Source organism: Barbus barbus (genome assembly GCF_936440315.1).
Source record: "Barbus barbus genome assembly, chromosome: 7".
Taxonomy (NCBI): domain Eukaryota; kingdom Metazoa; phylum Chordata; class Actinopteri; order Cypriniformes; family Cyprinidae; genus Barbus; species Barbus barbus.
In genome coordinates, this window is record NC_136735.1 from 13,119,222 (window position 1) to 13,141,526 (window position 22,305).

General features: G+C 38.1%; 1 protein-coding gene across 3 annotated transcripts in view; it reads left to right on the forward strand.

The window, feature by feature from the left end:
- LOC306873305 (huntingtin-like) overlaps nucleotides 1-21,070 on the forward strand; it is a 55,622-nt gene extending 34,552 nt beyond the window's left edge. For 2 of the 3 annotated variants that reach the window (XM_079422499.1, XM_079422501.1), the window contains 25 exons: nucleotides 699-878; nucleotides 969-1,145; nucleotides 2,359-2,435; nucleotides 2,528-2,666; nucleotides 2,753-2,875; nucleotides 3,023-3,233; nucleotides 3,793-3,938; nucleotides 4,926-5,103; nucleotides 5,208-5,291; nucleotides 5,385-5,569; nucleotides 5,659-5,785; nucleotides 9,056-9,159; nucleotides 9,245-9,399; nucleotides 9,479-9,618; nucleotides 9,722-9,804; nucleotides 10,035-10,165; nucleotides 10,261-10,393; nucleotides 12,498-12,653; nucleotides 12,742-12,932; nucleotides 13,427-13,541; nucleotides 14,591-14,822; nucleotides 15,139-15,244; nucleotides 15,334-15,496; nucleotides 19,061-19,221; nucleotides 19,360-21,070. In XM_079422499.1, coding sequence (XP_079278625.1) covers nucleotides 699-878; nucleotides 969-1,145; nucleotides 2,359-2,435; nucleotides 2,528-2,666; nucleotides 2,753-2,875; nucleotides 3,023-3,233; nucleotides 3,793-3,938; nucleotides 4,926-5,103; nucleotides 5,208-5,291; nucleotides 5,385-5,569; nucleotides 5,659-5,785; nucleotides 9,056-9,159; nucleotides 9,245-9,399; nucleotides 9,479-9,618; nucleotides 9,722-9,804; nucleotides 10,035-10,165; nucleotides 10,261-10,393; nucleotides 12,498-12,653; nucleotides 12,742-12,932; nucleotides 13,427-13,541; nucleotides 14,591-14,822; nucleotides 15,139-15,244; nucleotides 15,334-15,496; nucleotides 19,061-19,221; nucleotides 19,360-19,573 — 3,711 coding nt within the window. In that variant the 3' untranslated portion in view covers nucleotides 19,574-21,070. The remainder of the gene's footprint in view (nucleotides 1-698; nucleotides 879-968; nucleotides 1,146-2,358; nucleotides 2,436-2,527; nucleotides 2,667-2,752; nucleotides 2,876-3,022; nucleotides 3,234-3,792; nucleotides 3,939-4,925; nucleotides 5,104-5,207; nucleotides 5,292-5,384; nucleotides 5,570-5,658; nucleotides 5,786-9,055; nucleotides 9,160-9,244; nucleotides 9,400-9,478; nucleotides 9,619-9,721; nucleotides 9,805-10,034; nucleotides 10,166-10,260; nucleotides 10,394-12,497; nucleotides 12,654-12,741; nucleotides 12,933-13,426; nucleotides 13,542-14,590; nucleotides 14,823-15,138; nucleotides 15,245-15,333; nucleotides 15,497-19,060; nucleotides 19,222-19,359) is intronic. The other variant, XM_079422500.1, reaches the window with a different exon arrangement.
- Nucleotides 21,071-22,305: the final 1,235 nt, after the last annotated feature.

A 22,305-nucleotide genomic window follows, 5' to 3' on the forward strand; every position in this document is an offset into this window, starting at 1 on the left:
AACTTCTTTGGTCGACCATGGCAAGGCATGTTCTGAGTGGAACCTGTCCTGTTAAACCACTGTATGGTCTTGGCCACCATGCTGCAGCTCAGTTTCAGGGTCTTGGCAATCTTCTTATAGCCTTTTTTCAGATCCTCAGAGAGTTCTTTGCCATGAGGTGCCATGTTGAACTTCCAGTGACCAATATGAGAAAGTGAGAGCGATAACACCAGATTTAACACACCTGCTCCCCATTCACACCTGAGACCTTGCAACACTAACGAGTCACATGACACTGGGGAGAGAAAATGGCTAATTGGGCCCAATTTGGACATTTTCACTTAGGGGTGTACTCACTTTTGTGGCCAGCGGTTTAGACATTAATGGCTGTGTGTTGAGTTAATTTGAGGGGACAGCAAATTTACACTGTTATACAAGCTGTACACTCACAACTTTACATTGTAGCAAAGTGTCATTTCTTCAGTGTTGTCACATGAAAAGATATAATAAAATATTTACAAAAATGTGAGGGGTGTACTCACTTCTGTGAGATACTGTGTATATATATCTGATTCTGATAATTAAAAAAAAAATCTCTTAAGTCGGTTGATAATTGATCTTTGTTTTCCAAGCTTACCATTCATCATATTTCTAATAAAACATATTATACATTGCACTTTACAAAAAAATGTTGTTTGTTTTTTCTTCTCCCGTCTCAGTGTCAAAACCTGCATGACTCTGAACATCTGACGTGGCTGACAGTGAATCATGTGAGCGATCTGATCAGTCTTTCCCATGAGCCTCCAGTGCAGGATCTCATCAGTGCTGTGCACCGAAATTCTGCAGCTAGCGGACTCTTCATACAGGCTATACAATCACGCTGTGACAACCTTTCTACTGTATGTATATACATATGCACTGCATTTTCTTTGAGTTTGTGCTGTGATGATCTTTTCTGTTACTTACATATTAAATGTGTAAATCTCCAGCCGGTAATGCTGAAGAAGTCCCTGCAGTGTCTGGAAGGCATTCATCTAAGTCAGTCTGGGGCTCTGCTCATGCTATACGTGGACAAGCTTCTCAACACGCCGTTTCGTGTGCTGGCTCGCATGGTGGACACACTCGCCTGCAGACGTGTGGAGATGCTGCTTGCTGAGACCCTACAGGTAAAACACAGACAGACAGACACACACACACACACACACACACTCTCTCTCACTACTGGCTTATTTTACTGTCTGTGCCATTTGGTGTAAAAGACTATAATTGAATAAAACTAAAATAATTGCAAATAAAAGACACAATTAAAATACTACTACTACAAAAATTTAAATATAGTTAAAATTAAAGAGATTTCCCCGGGGATCTTCTACCACTGTAAGAATTTTGAGGATGGGTGACTTAACCACCAATTCATATAAAGCAACTCTGGAATATTTGGCCTCTAAGTAATTATTTTTAGCAGCCAGTGGCTTTCCAGCATTTTTCTAAATATATTTCTTAATTTTCCTTCAAAATGTATTCTTTCAGTCAAAAACCACAAAATCAACTATTCTCACCCTTTCTTGGTCCCATGTTGTCAAAGACAATGTTTAAAGACCCCCCCCCCCCCTCCCCCCACCCAATGCATTTTTGGCACTTCTGCTGTAATAACAAGGCTGCTGTTATTATAGACAGAAACTAGGAGAGAGGCTATTTGAATATATTTAAAAATGTATATAAATATTGTACATTTATATTTGTAATAAACATAATAATTTGTTTAAAAATAAGTAAATAAAGTAAATATATATATATATATATATAAAAAAATCAATAACTGAATGTTCTTCAGTGTTTTATTTTTATTACCAATAAATTGTCTTTAAAATGTGTTTTTACTCACAAATAACAAATTCTACCTGCTAAAATGTTTTAAAGACTGATATAACTAGAAAAAATCTATTAAGAATTTCTTTTTAAGATTGACTTAGGAATCCCTCGCATATCCAGGATTTCCAAGGCCGTGAGAATCATGGCTCCTGAATAGAAATGAATGTTGTTGAGAAAAACAAATTAAAATAAGAAATAAAATGTCAGCCTTACGTCTAACGTGTTTTAGCCATCTTGCAGCCGTTGGAAGTTTGACATTTGACATTTACATTTAGCAGACACTTTTATCCAAAGCGACTTACATTGCATTCAAGTTACAGTTTTTACATTTTATCAGCTCTTGCTTTCCCTGGGAATCGAACCCATGACCTTGGCGTTGCTAGCGCCATGCTCTACTATTTGAGCTACAGGAAAGCTACAGGAAGTGTGCTGTGGGCCCTGGACCTCTGTTTAAGATCAACTGCACTAAATGATTATTGAGGGTCATGTTTTCTCCTCCTGCTGTAGAATAGTATTGCTCAGCTGCCACTGGAGGAGTTGGACAGGATTCAGCAGTACTTGCAGACCAGTGGACTTGCGCAAAGGTAAGGCACATCATCAGTCTACTTGTTTTGTCGCTGTTGATAAGATTTCCCAACCCTGATTTTTAAAATATCCTTTTTTTTTCTTATGTCAGGCATCAGAGGTTCTATTCCCTGCTGGACAGGTTCAGAGCTACTATTGCTGAAGGTACCACGAGCCCTGCTGCCCCCATTACCTCACACCCACTGGATGGAGATCCACCCCCTCCCCCTGAGAATGTGGATCCCAATAAAGTATGACTTACACTGATGCTTTCTAGGTAAAAATAGTTGAAAACTATTGCTATTAAAAAATTATTGCTATTATGTGTGTATTGCAGGAGTGGTATGTTGCTCTGGTGAAATCTCAGTGTTGTTTGAGAGGTGAAGGAGCTCTATATGAAACTACAGAGCTGCTGACAAAACTTCCTCAATCTGACCTAAACGCAATCATAACCTGCAAGGTAAAGACCAAATACATAATAATTTGTTACATTTATATAGCACTTTTCTGGGTACTCAAAGCACTTTACATGGAAGAGGGGAATCTCCTCATATCTCACATTTTATAACACGAACAGACACTGAAGTTGTGCTATTGTATTTTGCAGGACTTTAACTTGTGTCTGCTGGCATCATGTCTGAGTGTTGGGGTACAGAGGGTGTGTAGGGATCATGGGACAGTTTTATTTGACACAGTTCAACAGGTGGCCTTCGAGCGATTGGCTGGTGTTGTCGAGCTCCTCCCCTCCCCTCATCAGCCCCTCCTACCGTCCTCCAAAATGTGTGCGGACTATTGGCAGAAGCTTAAACAAGTCTACAGTGAGTCACAATCAGAATTAAGCTTATTTACTCCAAACGACATGCCTGCTCATGCACAAAAATGTATTAGTTTTAAAGTTAATACTTTAATAATCTAATGACATTCGTATATTCATGTTTTCTGATGTTGGTTAATGCTCACTGATATTTTAGGAACCTATTCAAATTGAATATAAAATTTAATTGAATAAAATATAATAATTTTATATTCATTATTAGCTTAGCTAAATGGCAACCAAATCTGCTCCTCTACATTAGGTGGTGCTGTTCAACATGCAAATGTGTACAATACTGTAATCAAGGCAAAGGCTAACTTTGTTTAACATTGCTGTGGTCACTGCAAAATCCCCATCCTTACATTTGTGTTATCTCATTGTTTTGATGACTTTATTATTATTATTCCAACATGGTGAAAATAGTAATAATAAAAAATGAGTAGGTGTGTCTAAACATTCGTAGGTGTAAGTACATAGGAATTATCCTTTGTGGCAAATTCTGCAAATTATAATAAAGTGGTAATGAACACTCTCATTGCATGTGTTTATGTGTGTGGTTGCAGGTGAGCCTGGGTTTTATCAGACAGTGTTGAGTCTGTGTGGCGTTTTGAGTCAGTACCTGCTGTCTTTGTCCAAACTGCCATCCTCACTGCACATTCCCAAAGACAGAGAGACACTCATTACCACCTTCAGCACCCTCGCCATAGAGGTAAGGCTGATGCATCCTTTCCAAATAGGATGATTTTTATATGGAATATTCTAGTGGTTGACCAATATTGATTGTTTAATGGGTAATGCCGAATGGTCGATTGCTGATATAAAGAGATACAGGTCTACATGGTATCACAATACTTACCGGGCGATGCCAGTAAGTGAAATTACAAAACTAGTTATATATACAAAGACAGCGCACTCCTGTTACTTATGAATGGTAGAAAGTGCATTATGCGATTTGGCAGGACAGCCCTGCCTTCTCAGTAAAAGAGCCATTCGGCAATTGGTAAAGTCGTGGCATTACTGCAGCTGCTGTTAGAAGCTCTGACTGCTGTATAATAAAAACATATCCTAGCTCTTCCAAGCTTTATAATGGAAATGAATGGGGGTTGAATATTTTTAAGCCCAAAAAAGTGTATCCATCCATCATAAAGTAGTCCTCACGGCCCAGGGGGTTAATAAAGGCCACCTGAAGTGAAGTGATACATTTGTGTAAGAAAAATATCCATATTTAAAACTTTATAAACAGTAATCTCTAGCTTCGGCTAGCTTTTGTACACACGTTCATGAGGGAGTGGCTTAGTGTAGGCATTGTGTAAGCTCAGAAGGCCTTTATTAACCACCCAGAGCCATGTGGAGTACTTTTTATGATGAATGGACACATTTTTGTGCTTCAAAATCTCAACCTCCATTTCTGCCATTATAAAGGGAAGAGCCAGGACATTTTTAATATAACTCCGATTGTATTCATCTGAAAGAAGAAAGTCATATACACCTAGGATGGCTTTAGGGTGAGTAATCATGAGGTAGTTTGGGTGAACTATCTCTTTAAGAGTGTAGCCTTACCCAAATGACATGATATACCATGTTATACAAATATATATAGGTCTATAACTGGATTCTGTTTTCCACATTGCAGAAATCATGGAGCTCTATATAAATCAAAGGCACTAAGCTCATATTTCTCTTTCCATCTCTGTAGGTGGTGGTTTGGCGTTTGCTGCAGGATCAGCTGCCTCTGAGTGTGGACATGCAGATGAGTCTGTCGTGTCTGTGTCTGGCTCTCCAGCAGCCGGCGGTGTGGACACACTTTTCCTCCCACACCTACCTTACACACACCTGCTCCATCATCTACTGTATACAGCTCCTCATCCACGCAGGTGTGTGCTACAAAACTCTGGAAAACACAGCCTACTGAAACCTTATAAAAGTGCTATCATTTTGAAAATTTATATTCCTTTTGTGATTATGATGTGTTATGTAGTTGCTGTTGGACCTGGTGACCAGCTTCTGAGGCCTGAGCGGAAAACATCAGAGCAGTCAGAAGACGAGTTGGACTCTGCAGATAGTAAGTTGACACATACATGTTACACACTGATCCATGAGGACCATAGCAACAAGTGTTAATTTCTCTGTTTGCTTTTTTTTTTTTTTTTTTCAGAACAACTTGAATGGCGGTGTTGTGAGATCATGGCCGAGCTGGTTGAAGGTCTGCAGAGTGTGCTGGCTCTGGGTCACCATAGAAACAAGAACATCCCAGCATTCCTTACACCTACCCTGCGGAATGTCATCATCAGCCTGGCCAGGCTGCCCATTGTGAACAGCTACACCCGAATCCCACCACTGGTGAGAGAGTCTGAGCGAGTGTTTATGCATTCATTTTGTGTATGTGTGTTTAGAAGTGTATGAAAGTATTGATGCATTTGATTTAACAGGTCTGGAAGCTGGGCTGGTCCCCCAGGCCGAGTGGAGAATTTGGCACAGCATTGCCTGAGATCCCTGTAGAGTTCCTGCAGGAGAAAGACGTCTTCAGAGAGTTCCTCTACCGCATTAATACTCTGGGTATGAGACTAGTTTCAGAGTCCTCTGTCTCTTTAAAAGTGGTTCTGAATGTGATTTTGAGTTCTCACAGAATCTTTGATTTATTCATTCCATCACTGTCACCTCATGTTTCTTCATGCAAAAAAAAAAAATGGAGTATATATATATATATATATATATATATATATATATATATATATATATATATATATATATACACATATGCAAATGTTTTTTTTATAATATATTAAATAGGTAAGCTGCTCTGTCCAATTAACAATTGAAAAGTATGAATACACACAGCTGCTCAAAAGCTTGGGGTCAGTAAGATTTTTTTTTTCAGTATTAAGAAATGAATATTTTTATTCAGCTAGGATGCATTAAATTGGCAGTGAAGACATTTACATTCTTACATTTTTTTCCTCATATAAATGCTTTCGGTTGGTCGAAGAATTCTGAAAAAAAGTATCATGGTTTCTAAAAAAAAAATGTCCAAAACTGTTTTCAGCATTTACAATAAGAAATGTTTCTTGAGCACAAAATCAGCATATTAGATTTATTTCTGAAGGATCATGCGACACTGAACACTGGAATAGTAATGCTGAAAATTCAGCTTTGCCATCACAGGTATAAATTACATTATAAGTTACAAAATATATTCAAAATAAAAAAAACAGTTCTTTAACACTAGAAATCCCAGAGTTTTTTACCCCTCCTTTAGCCAAGTGGATGCTAACTGGCTAGTCTTTTGGCTATCATTAGCATCAATTCATGTGTAAATGTGGTCATTACCTGAGCAATCTGCAAGGGGGTTGGGGGTGTGTGTGTGAATGGTTGCTGGTGGCTTGTTTGTATGTGTGGGGGAGGGAGGGCTGCTAAAAGCAGAGAACTTCATTGACCATGTCTCACATTGGCATAGCCAAGTCAGCAGTCTTCTCCATTATTGTTGTTTCAGCGAAGAGATACCCAGAATTTATACTGTAGGGATGGTCATTATTTGAAACTCAAATGTAAATATTCTAATATTTTGAGATACTGATTTTTGACTTTCATCAGCTGTAAGCTATAATCAAACAAAAAACAAAAAAAAACTTTTGAAATGTTTTACTTTACATGCAATGAATCTAAAACATATGAAAGTTTAACTTTTTGAAATAACTTACAAGAAAAAATGAACTTTTTCACAACATTCTAATTTATTGAGATGCACCTGTATATTTAACCGTGGTAATATTTTAATCCCGGTTTGTACTAAACTCATCTGGTGGGTTTGCTGCCAAAAAGCTTTTTTTTCAGTTTCTTCTGACCATAGAAGCCAGTGCCATTTGAAGTTCCAATCGTGTCTGACAACTGAATTTGTTGGAGTTTGTTTTTGGATGAGTGAGGAGAATTTTCCTTGAAACCCTCCCGAACATGTAGGTGATGTAGGGGATGTTTAAATGTTGTTTTTAGGTTTCTGACCCAAAGACTCAACTAATCTTTACAATTTTACAGCTGTGTCCTCTTCCAGGCAGATTTTTAACATCTTTAGTTGATTGGAAAGAATTTTTCAATGCTTTAACTAATTTCTTATTCTGCACATCAGAATTATATTCTTAGGTTTTACTCCTTGTGATGGATGATTAAGGGAATTTGGCCTTTGTGTTCCTCATATTTATAATCCTGTGGAACAGGAAGTCATGGCTGGACAATATCATACTCTTAGTCACCCTGGTGTGCTAAAAAATATAAATATGAATGGGAATATATGCACATACACGTACATATATAGCTACATATACGCGTGTGTGTGTTATATTACACAATTCAAGATAAGGGGGCAGGGAGGGCTGCTAAAAGCAGAGAACTTGATTGACCATGTCTCACATCGCTGTCACTTGCGCATAAACTCCTTAGCCGGAAAACCACCATCCTCGGCACAGTCAACAAGATTCGCCGGGAAATCCCTCAATCCGCTAGACACACAGATCGCAATGAATTCACCACTCAGGTATGTTGCAGGTCTTTTGTGGTTCTATGTTTATGTGTTTCTAATTTTTAGAATCAACACCGTCAAGTGTGTCATTGTGTGTAAAAGTGCTATGAAAATAACAATTTATCTTATTTATTAGGTGTTTTCAACCACTGCTGCTACGCTGACGGCGTATGCGCCCAAACGGAAGAAGACCGTCTACATTCTTAGCAGCATGCACAGCGTGATTCAGACTGATAATACCACCAAAAGGAAGCCAAACACTGTCACCCTTTACAACACCACAAAGTGCGGCGTGTACTCACTCACTTTTTAATATCATTTGTAAATGTGTACAAATGGTTGGTTTCTTTTTTATTTTATTTTGTACTGTTTTTATCAATAAATCTCAGCAACAAAGGAAAAAAAAAACATGTGTGTTGATTTCTCCCTAAGATGGCAAAGTGAAACACTAGTTTCCTTGAAGTGGCTCAGCATGGCCCCACATTGTTTACATAACAAAAGCAACTGTTCACAGCCAATTAAGGATATTAGCCTAAAGCCTTCCAGCCCATCGGCTGTCCTGCGGGTTTTATAGGTAGAAAAGCCAAATGGCTGCTCTCTGGGACTTCTAGTGTTAAATTGTAATAAAATTTCAAGACATTACTCTGGATTTGGATTCAATGGATTTTTGATCAATGAAATGTAGTCTTTGTGAGCATCCCTTTCATCTTTCAAATATAAAAAAAATACATAAACACTATACAAGAAACTATACAAGAAAGAAAGTTCACTATACAAGAAACACGTCTGATTGTTAAAAAACAATGTGCTATATAAAATACCATTTAGTGTATTTTTGCATACATTTTTACACATGCATTCATTCACAAGTGAGAAGCATAACATTTTTAGCATCATTTGGATTGTGAAATGTTTAAATTAAGTAAAGTAAAGTAAAGTAAAGTCGTGACGTATTGTCAAGTATGGTGACCCATACTCGAAATTGGTGCTCTGCGTTTAACCCATCCAAGTGCACACACACAGCAGTGAGTAGTGAACACACACACACACACAAACCGTGAACACACACCCGGAGCAGTGGGCAGCCATGCTGCGGCGCCCGGGGAGCAATTGGGGGTTCGGTGCCTTGCTCAAGGGCACCTCAGTCGTGGTATTGAGGGTGGAGAGAGCGCTGGATTAATTAGTAGACAATGAATTTAGTCAAACTTCTATAGCTTCATACAATATGTTACTGTGTTGACGTCAGGCAAACATGTGTAGTCCTTTTTATAATACATGATTATTAAGCAGTTTGATTCATCCATGTGGTCTTGCAGGCTGGAGCAGTCGGACACAGTTTGAGGAGACGTGGGCCACTTTGTTGGGAGTGCTGGTCACTCAGCCAATCACGATGGACCAAGAAGAGGAAACCCAGCAAGAGGTACATCATTTAACTTCTGCCAAAACACTCTTCCAGGCTTTGGATACTGTGAGTGATAGATAAGAAGTGTCTGTTTGTGTCACAGGAGGATATGGAAAGGACTCAGATAAATGTACTGGCGGTTCAGGCCATCACCTCTCTGGTGCTGAGTGCCATGACTCTGCCGACAGCAGGAAATCCAGCCGTCAGCTGCCCTGAACAGCAACCCCGCAACAAAATCCTCAAAGCTCTGGATACAAGGTTTGTATACATTTATTTCATTCATGTGTTGGGCCTCTTGGTTTAGATGCAGAACATACGTTTTACGTGTGTTTTCTAGGTTTGGCCGTAAGCTGAGTGTGATTAGAGGCATGGTTGAGCGTGAGATTCAGGCTATGGTGTCAAAGAGAGATAACATCGCCACACACTTCCCCTATCAGGCCTGGGACCCTGTGCCATCCTTATCATCCTCAACGGCAGGTCAGTGGTCAGCTGAAAGATCCTCTTGCTTTATATGTGCAGTGTGTCTCTTGTCACATTCGTGACCTTTACGTGTGTTTGTGTGTGTATCTGTAATGCTCAGGCACCCTCATCAGCCATGAGAAACTCCTGCTGCAGATCAACACGGAGAGGGAGATTGGCAACATGGACTACAAACTGGGTCAAGTTAGTAAATGGACTACTCTACAAACCTTCATTTTATTAACACATTTGATTCATGCTCATTTTATTTAGATGTATATGTCGATTGATGGTTGTGCTATTTTTTAGCTTACCTGTTATCCAGCAAACATGAGTGTATGCCAAATATGTTTTCTATTATTCAATGGATTATTGATTGGTATTCACCTTCAGGCACATCGTTACTTACAATATCAATCCTGTACACTTTGTAGGTGTCAATTCACTCAGTTTGGTTGGGAAATAACATTACCCCTCTGAGGGAGGAAGAATGGGGTGAGGATGAGGAAGATGAAGCAGATGCTCCAGTGCCTTCCTCACCACCATTATCGCCAATCAACTCCAGGTCAGACTTGCAAATTACTAGCAGAACAGCTCCTTAAAATCAGCAACCCTTTCAGACTTCACACTCTGCATTGCCTTTCTTCTTGTCCTGTCTAGGAAGCACCGTGCTGGGGTTGATATCCATTCCTGCTCTCAGTTCCTTCTGGAGCTCTATAGTCAGTGGATCCTCCCTGGCAGCCCCAGTAGCAGGAAGACTCCTGTTGTGCTCCTCAGTGAAGTGGTCAGATCGGTGAGTCCATTCATCAGCCTTTAAACTGTATAGTAAGGCTGGGTGATAAAAATGTACATCTCAATATTATGTAATATTATATAATATATATATTATATAACATCTCAATAAATATGATCAAAGGCGGCTGTGAAAATTAATCTGCATTGTTGATCCTTTTGATCTTTTATTTGAAAAATTCACAAAAATCTAACCTTTAATTGGATAATAAGAATTTAAAATGGGGGGAAATATCATTATGAAATCAATGTTTTTCTCAAATACATGTTGGACACAATTATTGGCACCCCTAGAAATTCTTGAGTAAAATATTTCTGAAGTATATTCCTGTTCATATTCACAATTTTGAGTACTCCAGGGTGATTATGAACATGAAATTATCCAGCCATGGATCCTGTTTCACATTTATAAATAGGAGGGAAAACAAAGCCCAAAGCCCTGCTGTATTTTTGATGTTGTGGTCCTATATTTCTGCTGGAGGTCCTGGACATCTTGTTTAGACACATGGCATCATGGATTCTATCAAATACCAACAGATAAAATTTTTTATAAGTGACTGCCTCTGTTAGAAATCTTATAATGGGCCATGTTTGGATCTTCCAACCATACAATAATCCAAACACAAACCTCAAAAACGGGTCAATGAGCACAAAACCAAGCTTCTGCTATGGCCATTCCAGTCCTCTGACCTGAACTCTGTAGAAATTAGAAAATGAGTGAGGTGAACTGAAGAGAAGAAGCACCGTCATGAAGCTGGGAATCTGAAGGATCTGGAGAGATTCTGGATGAAGGAATGGTCTCTGATCTCTTGTCAGGTGTTCTCTAACCTCATCAGGCATTATAGGAGAAAATTCAGAGCTGTTAAACTGGCAAATGGAGGTTTCAAAAAGTATTCAATAAAAATTAATTAAAATGGGCCGTTAATTGTGGCCAATGTGTATTAGAGAAAAACATTGATTTCATAATGATATTTCCCCCCATTTTAAATTATTATCCAATGAAAGGTTAGATTTTTGTGAATTATTAAAATAAAAGATCAAAAGGATTAACAATGCAGATTAATTTTCTCACAGCCTTTGATCATATATACCAAGGGTGCCAATATTTTTGGCCATGACTGTATATTGATATTTTTCCATTTGTTCACCAACAATGTAAAATGGGGGGTTTTTTGGCCACAATGAAACCGCCATGATCAGGATAGAACAGTTATTGTTGCAAAATACCTAACAATTTACTGCAAAATCAGCACTTTTGTTAGATAAATTTTTTGGCATTTTTGCCTTTTATTGGAATAGAAAATTAAGTGGACAGGAAGCGAAGTGGGAGAGAGAGAGGGGGGAAACAGGATCGGGAAAGGTCTGTGAGCCGGGACTGGAACTCTGGACTCCCAACGTTCAACAGAAGCTATTGGCGCCAACCAAAATTAACACTTGTTAAAAGAAATCTAGATGTAGTGCCACTTACTGTTTTTTTTACAAAATTTACACAAAATGAACATTTAAAATCAATGAAATGGGAAATTTGAAATTGACACAAAAAGTGCTATTTTGATAACATTTTGAAGTGACGTCTAGCGGTGAAACTTGCATACTGTCTAATGTTTTAAACACTGAATTCATGATCATTTAAATTAAGCTAGAATTTACAGAAATTGTTTAATTGAAATATTTTGCTGCATGTCATGAACTAACCAGTCAGTAATAATTTCTTACATTTCACAAAGCTAAAGTTTACAAAACACTTCTTGCCTCATTTCAAGTCAGACATAACTGAAATTAATCAGATGTAAATTCAGTAACCGCTGAATTTAAAGTACATCATTTATTTTATTAAGACTAATTCAGACTAATAACTCCTGAGTTTGTGAGTTGTTTTGTGATTCTTTACAAGAACTGGGTCACAGGAGTAATTTGTTAATGAATCAGACTATATTAGTCATACTGTTTCAACATTTGTTGCCCAGCACACAGTAAATAAACATTTGATAGTTTGAACATTGTGTTTTTAGAGCGTACACATTCAAATTTTCTTCTATACACTTACCTCTGCTTTTCCTATGCAGTTAACACATATCCTTTCTTTGTCTCTCTGTGTCTTCAAGCTGCTGGCAGTGTCTGATCTCTTTACCGAGAGGAATCAGTTTGATATGATGTTCTCCACTCTGACTGAGCTACAGAAGGTCCATCCACCAGAAGATGAGATTCTCAACCAGTACCTCATGCCAGCTATCTGCAAAGCAGCTGCAGTGCTTGGCATGGTGAGCATGTATATGCACTGATGCAGCAGCTATATAAATAAATGCAGTTACAGCTATTAAACAGTCTGGACTATTGTATTTGTGTCAGGATAAAGCCATCGCAGAGCCTGTGTGCCGTCTGTTGGAGAGCACCTTGCGCAGCACTCATCTGCCCAGTCGGATTGGTGCTCTTCACGGCGTTCTGTACGTGCTGGAGTGCGACCTACTGGATGATACAGCACGCCAGCTTATACCTGCCGTCAGTGAATACCTGCTCTCTAACCTTAGAGCTATAGCACAGTGAGTAACACTACAACCTGAATACATACACACGCTTTATGCTCCGTTTTTGCTGGGATTGAATTCACAATCTTCCTATTACCAGCCTTGAGCTTTAACCCCTACTCCACACCAATCATTAGTGTTCCACTAACTCTTAATATTTGCTGTTTTATTTAAGAGAATATGGGATGAGAGGTTAACGGCTTGCATCCTGCATTGGATGAAAGACTTCATACTGTTAGCCTCTCTTAAGAGGTTATGCCCCATGCAGTCAAAGCTAATGGCAAAGTCTCTATGGCATGCTGGGAGATTCAATAATAGGCTCACACTGGCAATCACAACACATGCCTGCACACTGCATGGTCATCAGCTCCTCATTAGCTGTAATGTATGGTGACTTACTGAGATCTGAAATCCCTCATTAAAGACCAGGGATAGAATTAGCATCAGATAGCCTCACTGAAAATAGATGAGTGTGTTTATGACTAACACTGTTGGTGTGTGTCTCTCAGATGTGTGAATCTACACAACCAGCAGCATGTGTTGGTGATGTGTGCGGTGGCCTTCTACATGATGGAGAACTACCCCCTGGATGTAGGGTCCGAGTTCAATGCCGGGATTATTCAAGTGGGTAGAGACAACACTTTGGAAAAAAGTGTTGATATACTGTAGTAACTCTTTCCCTGCCAGCATTTCCTTTTTTAAAAAGAGTTGCCAGCCACCTCTAGCTTCATCCATTGTTTTTATCAACATTTGAACATGAGTTTCACTAAAAAAAAATGCAACATTTTGAACAAAAAAAAGAAAATTGCGTTTTTGTCATAGAAAGCCGGAAAATTCCGTCAATGGCAGGGAAAGAGTTACCTGATCTGTCTGATTCTAGACCTCAGCTGGTCGGTTTCTGGGTCAATGACATGATGCTGTTTTTTTCCCATATCTATAAATATATTCATTAAGAAAATTATTGTAGTTTGGCAAGTAGTTTGCCATAACATTATTTAGAGAAAAAAATAATTAAGTCATCTGGCAGAACAAACATGCAGAAGCAACAAAACAAGATATTATCTTATAATTTGACCTTTCTGCAACAGGGCAAGGTATATTCAGGTTGTAAAATGTCACGTGGCATGACTTTCCAAAAACTAAATTATATTTCTAAATTAATAAAATTCTGATATTTGTAAAAAAAAAATATATATATTATTAGTATTATTTTAATTAATCGGTGCTCGCATGTAGGTTTAAGTAAAACATATTTTTAGATAATACTTGATGGTTACAACATACAATGTTGATGGTTTAATTAAAGGGATAGTTCACCCAAAAATGAAAATTGTCATCATTTGCTCATCCTCAAAAATTGTTCCAACCCAGTGTGAGTTTCTTTCTTCTGCTGAACACAAAAAAGTTACTTTGAGGAATGTTGGTAACCGAACTGTATGGTAGCTGGTAGCCATTGACTTTGATGAGGAAGTCAGTGGCTACCAGCAACTGTTTGGTTTAATTTTTGGGTGAGCTATCCCTTTAAGTTTAAACTCTATTTGGAAATGTTGTTAAAGAGAATATAAAGAGAGAGAACTTGTGCTACATTTTTAAAAGATTTTTCCTATTCATGGACACTGATGTCACTCACTGATCCTTCTCTCTCTGCTCTTGTACCTTTTCTACATTTCCAGATATGCTGTATGATGCTGTCTGCTAGTGAGGAGGCCACACCGTCCATCATCTACCACTGCATTCTGCGAGGTCTGGAGCGGTTGCTTCTGTCTGAGCAGTTGTCACGCATGGATGCAGAGACGCTAGTCAAGCTGAGCGTTGAACGTGTGAACATGCCCAGTCCACACCGTGCCATGGCTGCCCTGGGTCTCATGCTCACCTGCATGTACACAGGTGTGGCTGGAGAGGAAGGCAGGACACATTTAAGCTACATCTTTAATACTTACCCACCCTACTAACACCAACAGCCATAAGAACAGACTCACCGTAAATGCTCACCCTACTAACAGAGCACACAGTAGCCCAGTATGAATTCAGCAAAAAGGTGTCTAATGCGACAGGTTGCTTAATTTTGTTCCTGTGAACCCGAAGTGAAAATACTAGATAAGAAGAATAACATTAAAATTAATGTTTGAACTCTGAGATTTTGTATAGAAATCTAGTTTTATCTGAGTTGATCCATTATGGAGCTGTTCCTCTTACTGGTGGCCATAATTTTACCCAACAGGGAAGGAGAAGGGAAGTCCTGGGTGCCCTGCTGATGCAGACTCCACAGCCCCTGACAGCGAATCGGTCATTGTCGCAATGGAGCGCGTATCCGTCCTGTTTGACAGGTATGTATGTCTCTTTTTGAAGAAACTTACCCAAGCTAAAACCATTTTTTGTATTCCACTAATTCATCTGTGGAAAATGCTTGCCGCAGGATTCGTAAAGGCTTTCCAAGTGAGGCGCGTGTGGTAGCCCGGATCCTTCCTCAGTTCTTGGATGACTTTTTCCCACTGCAGGATGTCATGAACAAAGTCATTGGGGAGTTCTTGTCCAATCAGCAGCCTTACCCACAATTCATGGCTACAGTGGTATACAAGGCAAGTGGCACTTTTTGGGTGCAGAATTTTTACATAAAGGGATAGTTTACCCAACAATAAATAAATTACTCATCCTCATGTCGTTCCAAACCCATAAGGCCTTCGTTCATATTCAGAACACAAATTAAGATGTTTTTGATGAAATCTGAGAGCTTTCTGACCCTGCATAGACAGCAACGCAACTGACACGTTCAAGGTCCAGAAAGGTAGTAAGGACATCGTTAAAATAGTCCATGTGACGTCAGTGGTTCAAACGTAATCTTATGAAGCTACGTGAATACTTCTTTTGCAAAAAGAAAATAAAATCAACTTTATTCAACAATTTCTTCTCTTCCTTGTCAGAATTTAATGCGTGTTCACAAGAGTACCACGACACATGCGTGTTGGTGCTGCTGACGCAGGAGCCGGTGTTCTGACGTAGAACATCAGTCTCTCTTAGTTCATCTGTATATTCTGGTTTTAATAAGTAATGCTGGGCAAAAAATTGCAAGACATCCTCTCTGTCAAATCTTCAGACATGTTTACAAAGACTTTATGTACAGCATACGTCTTCCTTTCGCTTGTAAACAAGGCTCCTGCGTCAGAAGTAGGGCTTCAAAATGCCCTATATTCAAAACAAAAGTTTGTTGACCTGCTATATCTGTGTGTACTTTGTATATTTATTATGTACATACAGTGCCCGCCAAAAGTATTGGAACAGTAAAGACAAAATTGCTTTGTTGGCTGTGGAGTCAAGACATTTACAAATATGATTAAAAGATGAATATGAGACAAAACTACAGAATGTCACATTTTATTATTGGGTGATTCAACACATAGATGTTTTACCAGCTAAGAAGTTCAGCACTTTTAGAGTTTCATCCCTCTATCTGATGTGAGCATAAGTATTGGAACAGTTGCCTCACAGGTCTTTCTAAGTGATCAACTGTGTCCTGATGCATTAATTCTTCAGATATTAAAAGCAGGGAATGTGTCGTATCAGTTATATCCATTACTTCTGTATTCTGAATCTTGCATTTGATGATGACACACACAAACCAGGATGAAAATGAGGGAGCTGACTTTGAGAGAAAAGCAAGCAATTTGGATGCTAAAAGAAAAGAGGAAGTCAATTAGAGCTATAGCAAAAACAAAGGGCATGGAGAAATCAAGAGTTTGGAAACCACCAGCAACCAACAACTACCTGATCAGCTGAGAAAACAACAGTAGTTGATGACAGACAGATCATAAAAGCTGTGAAAATGAACCCTAAAAGACGTGTCTGTAAAATCACCAACAACTTCCAGAAAGCTGGGCTGATGCTCTGACAATCTACTGTCCTCAGGAGACTTTGACACAGAATTACAGATGTTACACAGCAAGATGCAAACCTCTGACCAGCACCAACAATAGAAAGGCAAGATAAGAGTTTGCAAAAAAGCACAAAGGTGAGCCAGAAGAGTTTTGGAACTGTGTTTATGGACCGATGAGACAAAGATGAACCTTTATCTAAGTGATGGGAAAGCAAAAATGTGGAGAAAAAAGGGAACTGCAAACGATCCCAAGCATACAGCCTCATCTGTAAAGCATGGTGGAGGTGGTGTCATGGCATGGGCATGCATGGCTGTCTCTGGAACAGGCCCTCTCAACTTTACTGATGACTTAATGTATGATGACAATAGCAGAATGAATTTGGAAGGGTACAAAACCATCTTGCCTACCAATATTCAAGAAAATGCCTCCAGATTCATTGGGAAGTGCTTCATATTGCATCAGGACAATGACCTAAAACACCCTGCCAGTTCAGTCAAGGAATTTATAAGGACAAAGAAATGGAAAGTCTTCGTTTGCCCAAGTCAATCTCCAGATTTAAATCCGATTGAACATGAATTTCACCAGCTGGAGAGGAGAGTAAAGGCAGAAACTTCCCAAAACAAGCAACAATTGGAATTGGCTGCATTAAAGGCTGGGAAAAGTATTTCAAAGGATGAGACCAAGAGTCTGGTGATGTCTATGGGTCACAGACTCACTGCTGTGATTGTGTGCAAGGGATCTGCAACTAAATAATAGCTTTAAATCTTTTATATCTGCCTTATGTTCAACTGTCCCAATACTTATGCTCACATCAATGAGTGGGATGAACTCTAAAAGTGCTGTTCTTTTTATTTGGTAAAACATGTATGTGTTGAAACGGCTAATAATAAAATGTGACATTCTGTAGTTTTGTCTCATATTCATCTTTTAATCATATTTGCAAATGTCTTGACTCCACAGCCAACAGAGCAATTTTCTTTAATGTTCCAATACTTATGGAGGGCACTGTATAAATACAAACACATACATGTATATATTCAGGAAATGTTAGATTTATATATAAAATATAAATTATATGCAAGTAAATATTGTTTTTTTTTTTTTTTAAATGTATACATATGTGTGTATTTATATATACATAATAAATATACACAGTACACACACACGTGACCCTGAACCACAAAACCAGTCTTAATTCGCTGGGGTATATTTATAGCAATAGCCAAAAATACATTGTATGGGTCAAAATTATTGATTTTTCTTCTATCCCAAAAATAATTATTTAGGACATTAAGTAACAAATAATGTCCTATCATAACAAACCATACATCAATGGAAAGCTTATTTATTCAGCTTTCATATGATGTATAAATCTCAATTTAGAAAAATTGACCCTTATGACTGGTTTTGTGGTCCAGGGTCACATGTAGTATGTAAACAAACATTTATTTTGAATGCAATAAACCGATTTGCAGCCCTAGTCAGCAGCATCACACGTATGCATTGTGATACTCTAGAGAATGCGCATTGAAGACACGAAAGAGAAGAAATTGTTGATTGAAGCCGTTATTTTTGTTTTCTTTGCACACAAAAGTTATTCACGTAGCTTCATAAAATAACGTTTGAACCACTGATACATGGACTATTTTAACGATGTCCTTACTATCTTTCTGAGCCTTGAACGTGTCAGTTACCTTGCTGTCTATGGGAGGGTCAGAGAGCTCTCAGATTCCATCAAAAATATCTTAATTTGTGTTCCGAAGATGAACTAATTTCTTACAGGTTTGGAACGACATGAGGCTGAGTAATTAATGAAAGAATTAAAATTTTTGGGTGAACTAACCCTATAGTACTCTATCTTAAATGCTTAAGTACAGTTAGCAAAATTTTGCTGAAATTTCACAGACAAAGAAGCTTGTGAAAACCTGTTGCAAAATCTGCAAGGGGTACATTTTTCGCTCTCATGTGAAATTCCCAATTGTGTGGATTCTAAAAGAAATGACTAATTTCACCTGTGAAAATTCACAGAACATCAGTAAATGTGTTCGCATCTTTATTCTTAGAATTAAGTCATAATTTACTAACCCTAACCCTCATTTTGCTCCAAACCTGTATGACGTTCTTTCTTCTGTGGAACATAAAAGATGACATTTTGAGAAATGTATCGAAAGATCTTTGTACATATAATGAAATCAGTACAGTTCAGTGTTGTTTTGGACCCCACTGGCTTTCACTATATATTCATATAAGTGCATATATTTCTTGATACAGGTATTTCAGACACTTCATGCAACTGGGCAGTCCTCCATGGTTCGTGATTGGGTGCTACTCTCACTGTCGAACTTCACACAGAGGACGCCTGTCGCCATGGCAATGTGGAGCCTGTCTTGTTTCTTTGTCAGTGCCTCAACCAGCCAGTGGATCTCTGCCCTGTATCCTTAAACGCATATGATTTTCAGTTGGTGCAGTTACTGCACCCCTTGTATTGGTAAGAGTACACTTCCTATTCCATACTTTATTTTCTTTTTTCTCTTCATCCTTGTTTTCCTTAACGCCTTACTTCCCATTAGCCTGCCGCATGTCATCAGTCGCATGGGGAAGTCCGACACAGTGGACGTTAGCCTCTTTTGTCTGGTAGCTATGGATTTCTACCGACACCAGATCGACGAGGAGTTAGACCGCAGGGCCTTTCAGTCTGTCTTTGAGATGGTGGCTTCACCTGGTAGTCCGTATTACCAGTTACTTTGCTGTTTGCAGAGCATTCACCAAGACACGTCACTATAATACAGAAAACAATAATGCATCATTAGAACCGCCATTGCAAATCGAGCATTCACCAAGACACGTCACTATAATACAGAAAACAATAATGCATCATTAGAACCGCCATTGCAAATCAGGCATCAAAAAGATGGTAACAGTACCCAAGCATAAGACATCACACTTATCAGAACGTTACACACCAGGATGCATGGCAACAAGAAACCATTATCTCTGATTGGATGTATGTGGCAGTTACTATAATGTTACTAAACACCAGAGGACATTGTCCCAAGTAGTTCATAGTTATTAGGGACAGTGGGACCAATCCAAGAAAGGCTGCACATCCACCAGAATCTGTAATTTAAAAAAAAAAGAAAAGCAGTACTACCATCAGAATAGTTGACTGGTTTCACGGTTTGTCACTTAACATCTTAAAAGTCTATATGGATGCAAGCTTGTCTTCTCTATATTTTGTATGTATAAATGCTCTTCATTTGGTATCAAAGAATGTTACTGTGGCAAAACTGTGAGGCTGGTCGCAAAGGTTATCGGTCAAAAATGACGATGCGTTTCCATCATTAGTAACGTCATATTCTAATATAGAGAATTTTCAGCTAAAAACAAACTGACTAAAGAACATATTGTAGTGAATGTTCTTAAATATGATGCAAACACTATTAAAATATCTCTTGCACTTCCGGAATTCAGCAGATCCAAGATCAGATCTTTTAGTCCGCAGACCTGGAGTTCAGCTACTCCAAGTACTTCTTGTCCAACTTGCTAAAATCAATACATCTGGGAATTTTATACAATGCCGGTCTTTATCCTCCTCTCCAGCAGTCCATACTCTCCGAAAGACACTCGCTGTCATACACTCAGCACTTATTCAGTTTAAAATCATTCCTTTTGCATGGGCAACGCATTGCTTTGCTCTGTGTTTGCTAGCACTTGAAGTGAAAATAGATTGTAAATTGAATTTGTATATCCTCTCTAATGTGGGAGAGGTTACATACGACTATTGGTATGATAAGATTTTTGTGTATTTAAATGTAAAATGTGTTTGACTTACTAAGTAAGAGGGGTAAATTGCCTGGAACAAAGTTTATTTTTCCTCTTAAAATTTGGTTGTCTATATTTGTTGTTTTTAAGTTGATACTTTTTTTTTAAGACTGAGAAAAACCAGATCACAAATGTGAATCTCTTAAGTCCTTTTGTATGGACGGGATTTGAAATAGCCATAGCAGTTAGCTTAGAGAAGTTTTTAGATGATGGTTTATGCATATGAAATTTGCAGCTCAAATCTACATACTGTGTCCCTTGAAACACGTTTCGTTTTTTTGTTAAATTTCTTTTAAAAGCTCAGGACGAAAGATATGATTATTGATCTAGTGTAATAACTGGAAGTATGTATTTTAATCTATAGAGTGTTTACATCAATGTACAATTTGTGTAAAAGAAATGCTATTTGTGATTAAATGAATAAACTATGGTGCATGACAACACCTGTTGGTGGACATGAGATGGTGTAAAGAGAGAGGCTGTTGTAACCAAATGTGCGCAATAACCCAACCTTTCATTTTTTAGAGACTAAAAAAAACAACAATTATAATTTATCCATCTCAGGTGGCATAGAAACCTTCACTGTAAATATAAGTCTATTTGAGAAGATGGGGATGTATATTCACTTGAAGCATGCTTTAGTCTGCTTTCAATATTGTGTTAAAATTTTATGTGATGACAACATTTGACCAATGACAGACGAGTAACTGCCAAACAATGTCAGACAAATTTGGCAAATTACATGATTCATGGCATCCTTCCATGGAGACGATTAGCTGGTCATGTCTAGTATGTATGTTTATTATGATTCAATTAAATGTTTTAATTTTAGTGAACCAGAACATATACATAGCAATTAATACTTGATCTTTTCAATGCTTAGTGAAAAGCCTTTACTTCTCTAAAATATATTGTCAGATTAATCTTAAATTCATTGTAAATATCGCCCCAAGATTGCAGGATTTCTTGCAAATCTACAGATTAAAGAACCATTCAAAATAATGGATTTACCTAATCTACATACTGTGTCCTTTGAAACAAATCTTTAGAGGCTTTGGAGATCTTTAAATCTTAGTTTTGTTGGGATAAATAAGACAGTAGTGTTAATGGTCACTCACAGCTGAAATAACTTGAATGCCTTTCATAAAGACCACCAATATGGTTGGACCAAACGTGAAATACTGCAGAATTAATGTTACTACTGCGCCTATCACAATTTTATAAATATCAGATGGTAAATACCTTTTATCCTCTATATTTTATGCTTGGAAGCTTCATTTGTGAAAGAGAGGTTAATGACTGGTTAATGCATTTCAGATGATTTTTAAGCCACTCCCCTTAAATTATATTGTTCTTTTCTATCAAATTGAGATTATTCTTTACACCTCCCCCTATTGATCTCCATAGTGATCCTGTTAGATCTCAAATCAATGTTTACTTCAGCTTGTTTTATCTGAGATGCAGAACATGAAGTTAATATTTAGCTGGAGCGGCAGCATGTCCTATAAATATCACAGTACGATGCCATGATGGTCAAGCACCGGAGCTTTTTTTTTCTTTTTATTAAAAGGAACCTTTTTACTTCATGTTAGCTATTTGATTCGCTCATTTATGCAAACTAAGCTGGTAAAAAGGACAAAAATTTATGTATTTATATTAATGGATTGTTTTAACGTCATAAGTCATGAAAATCC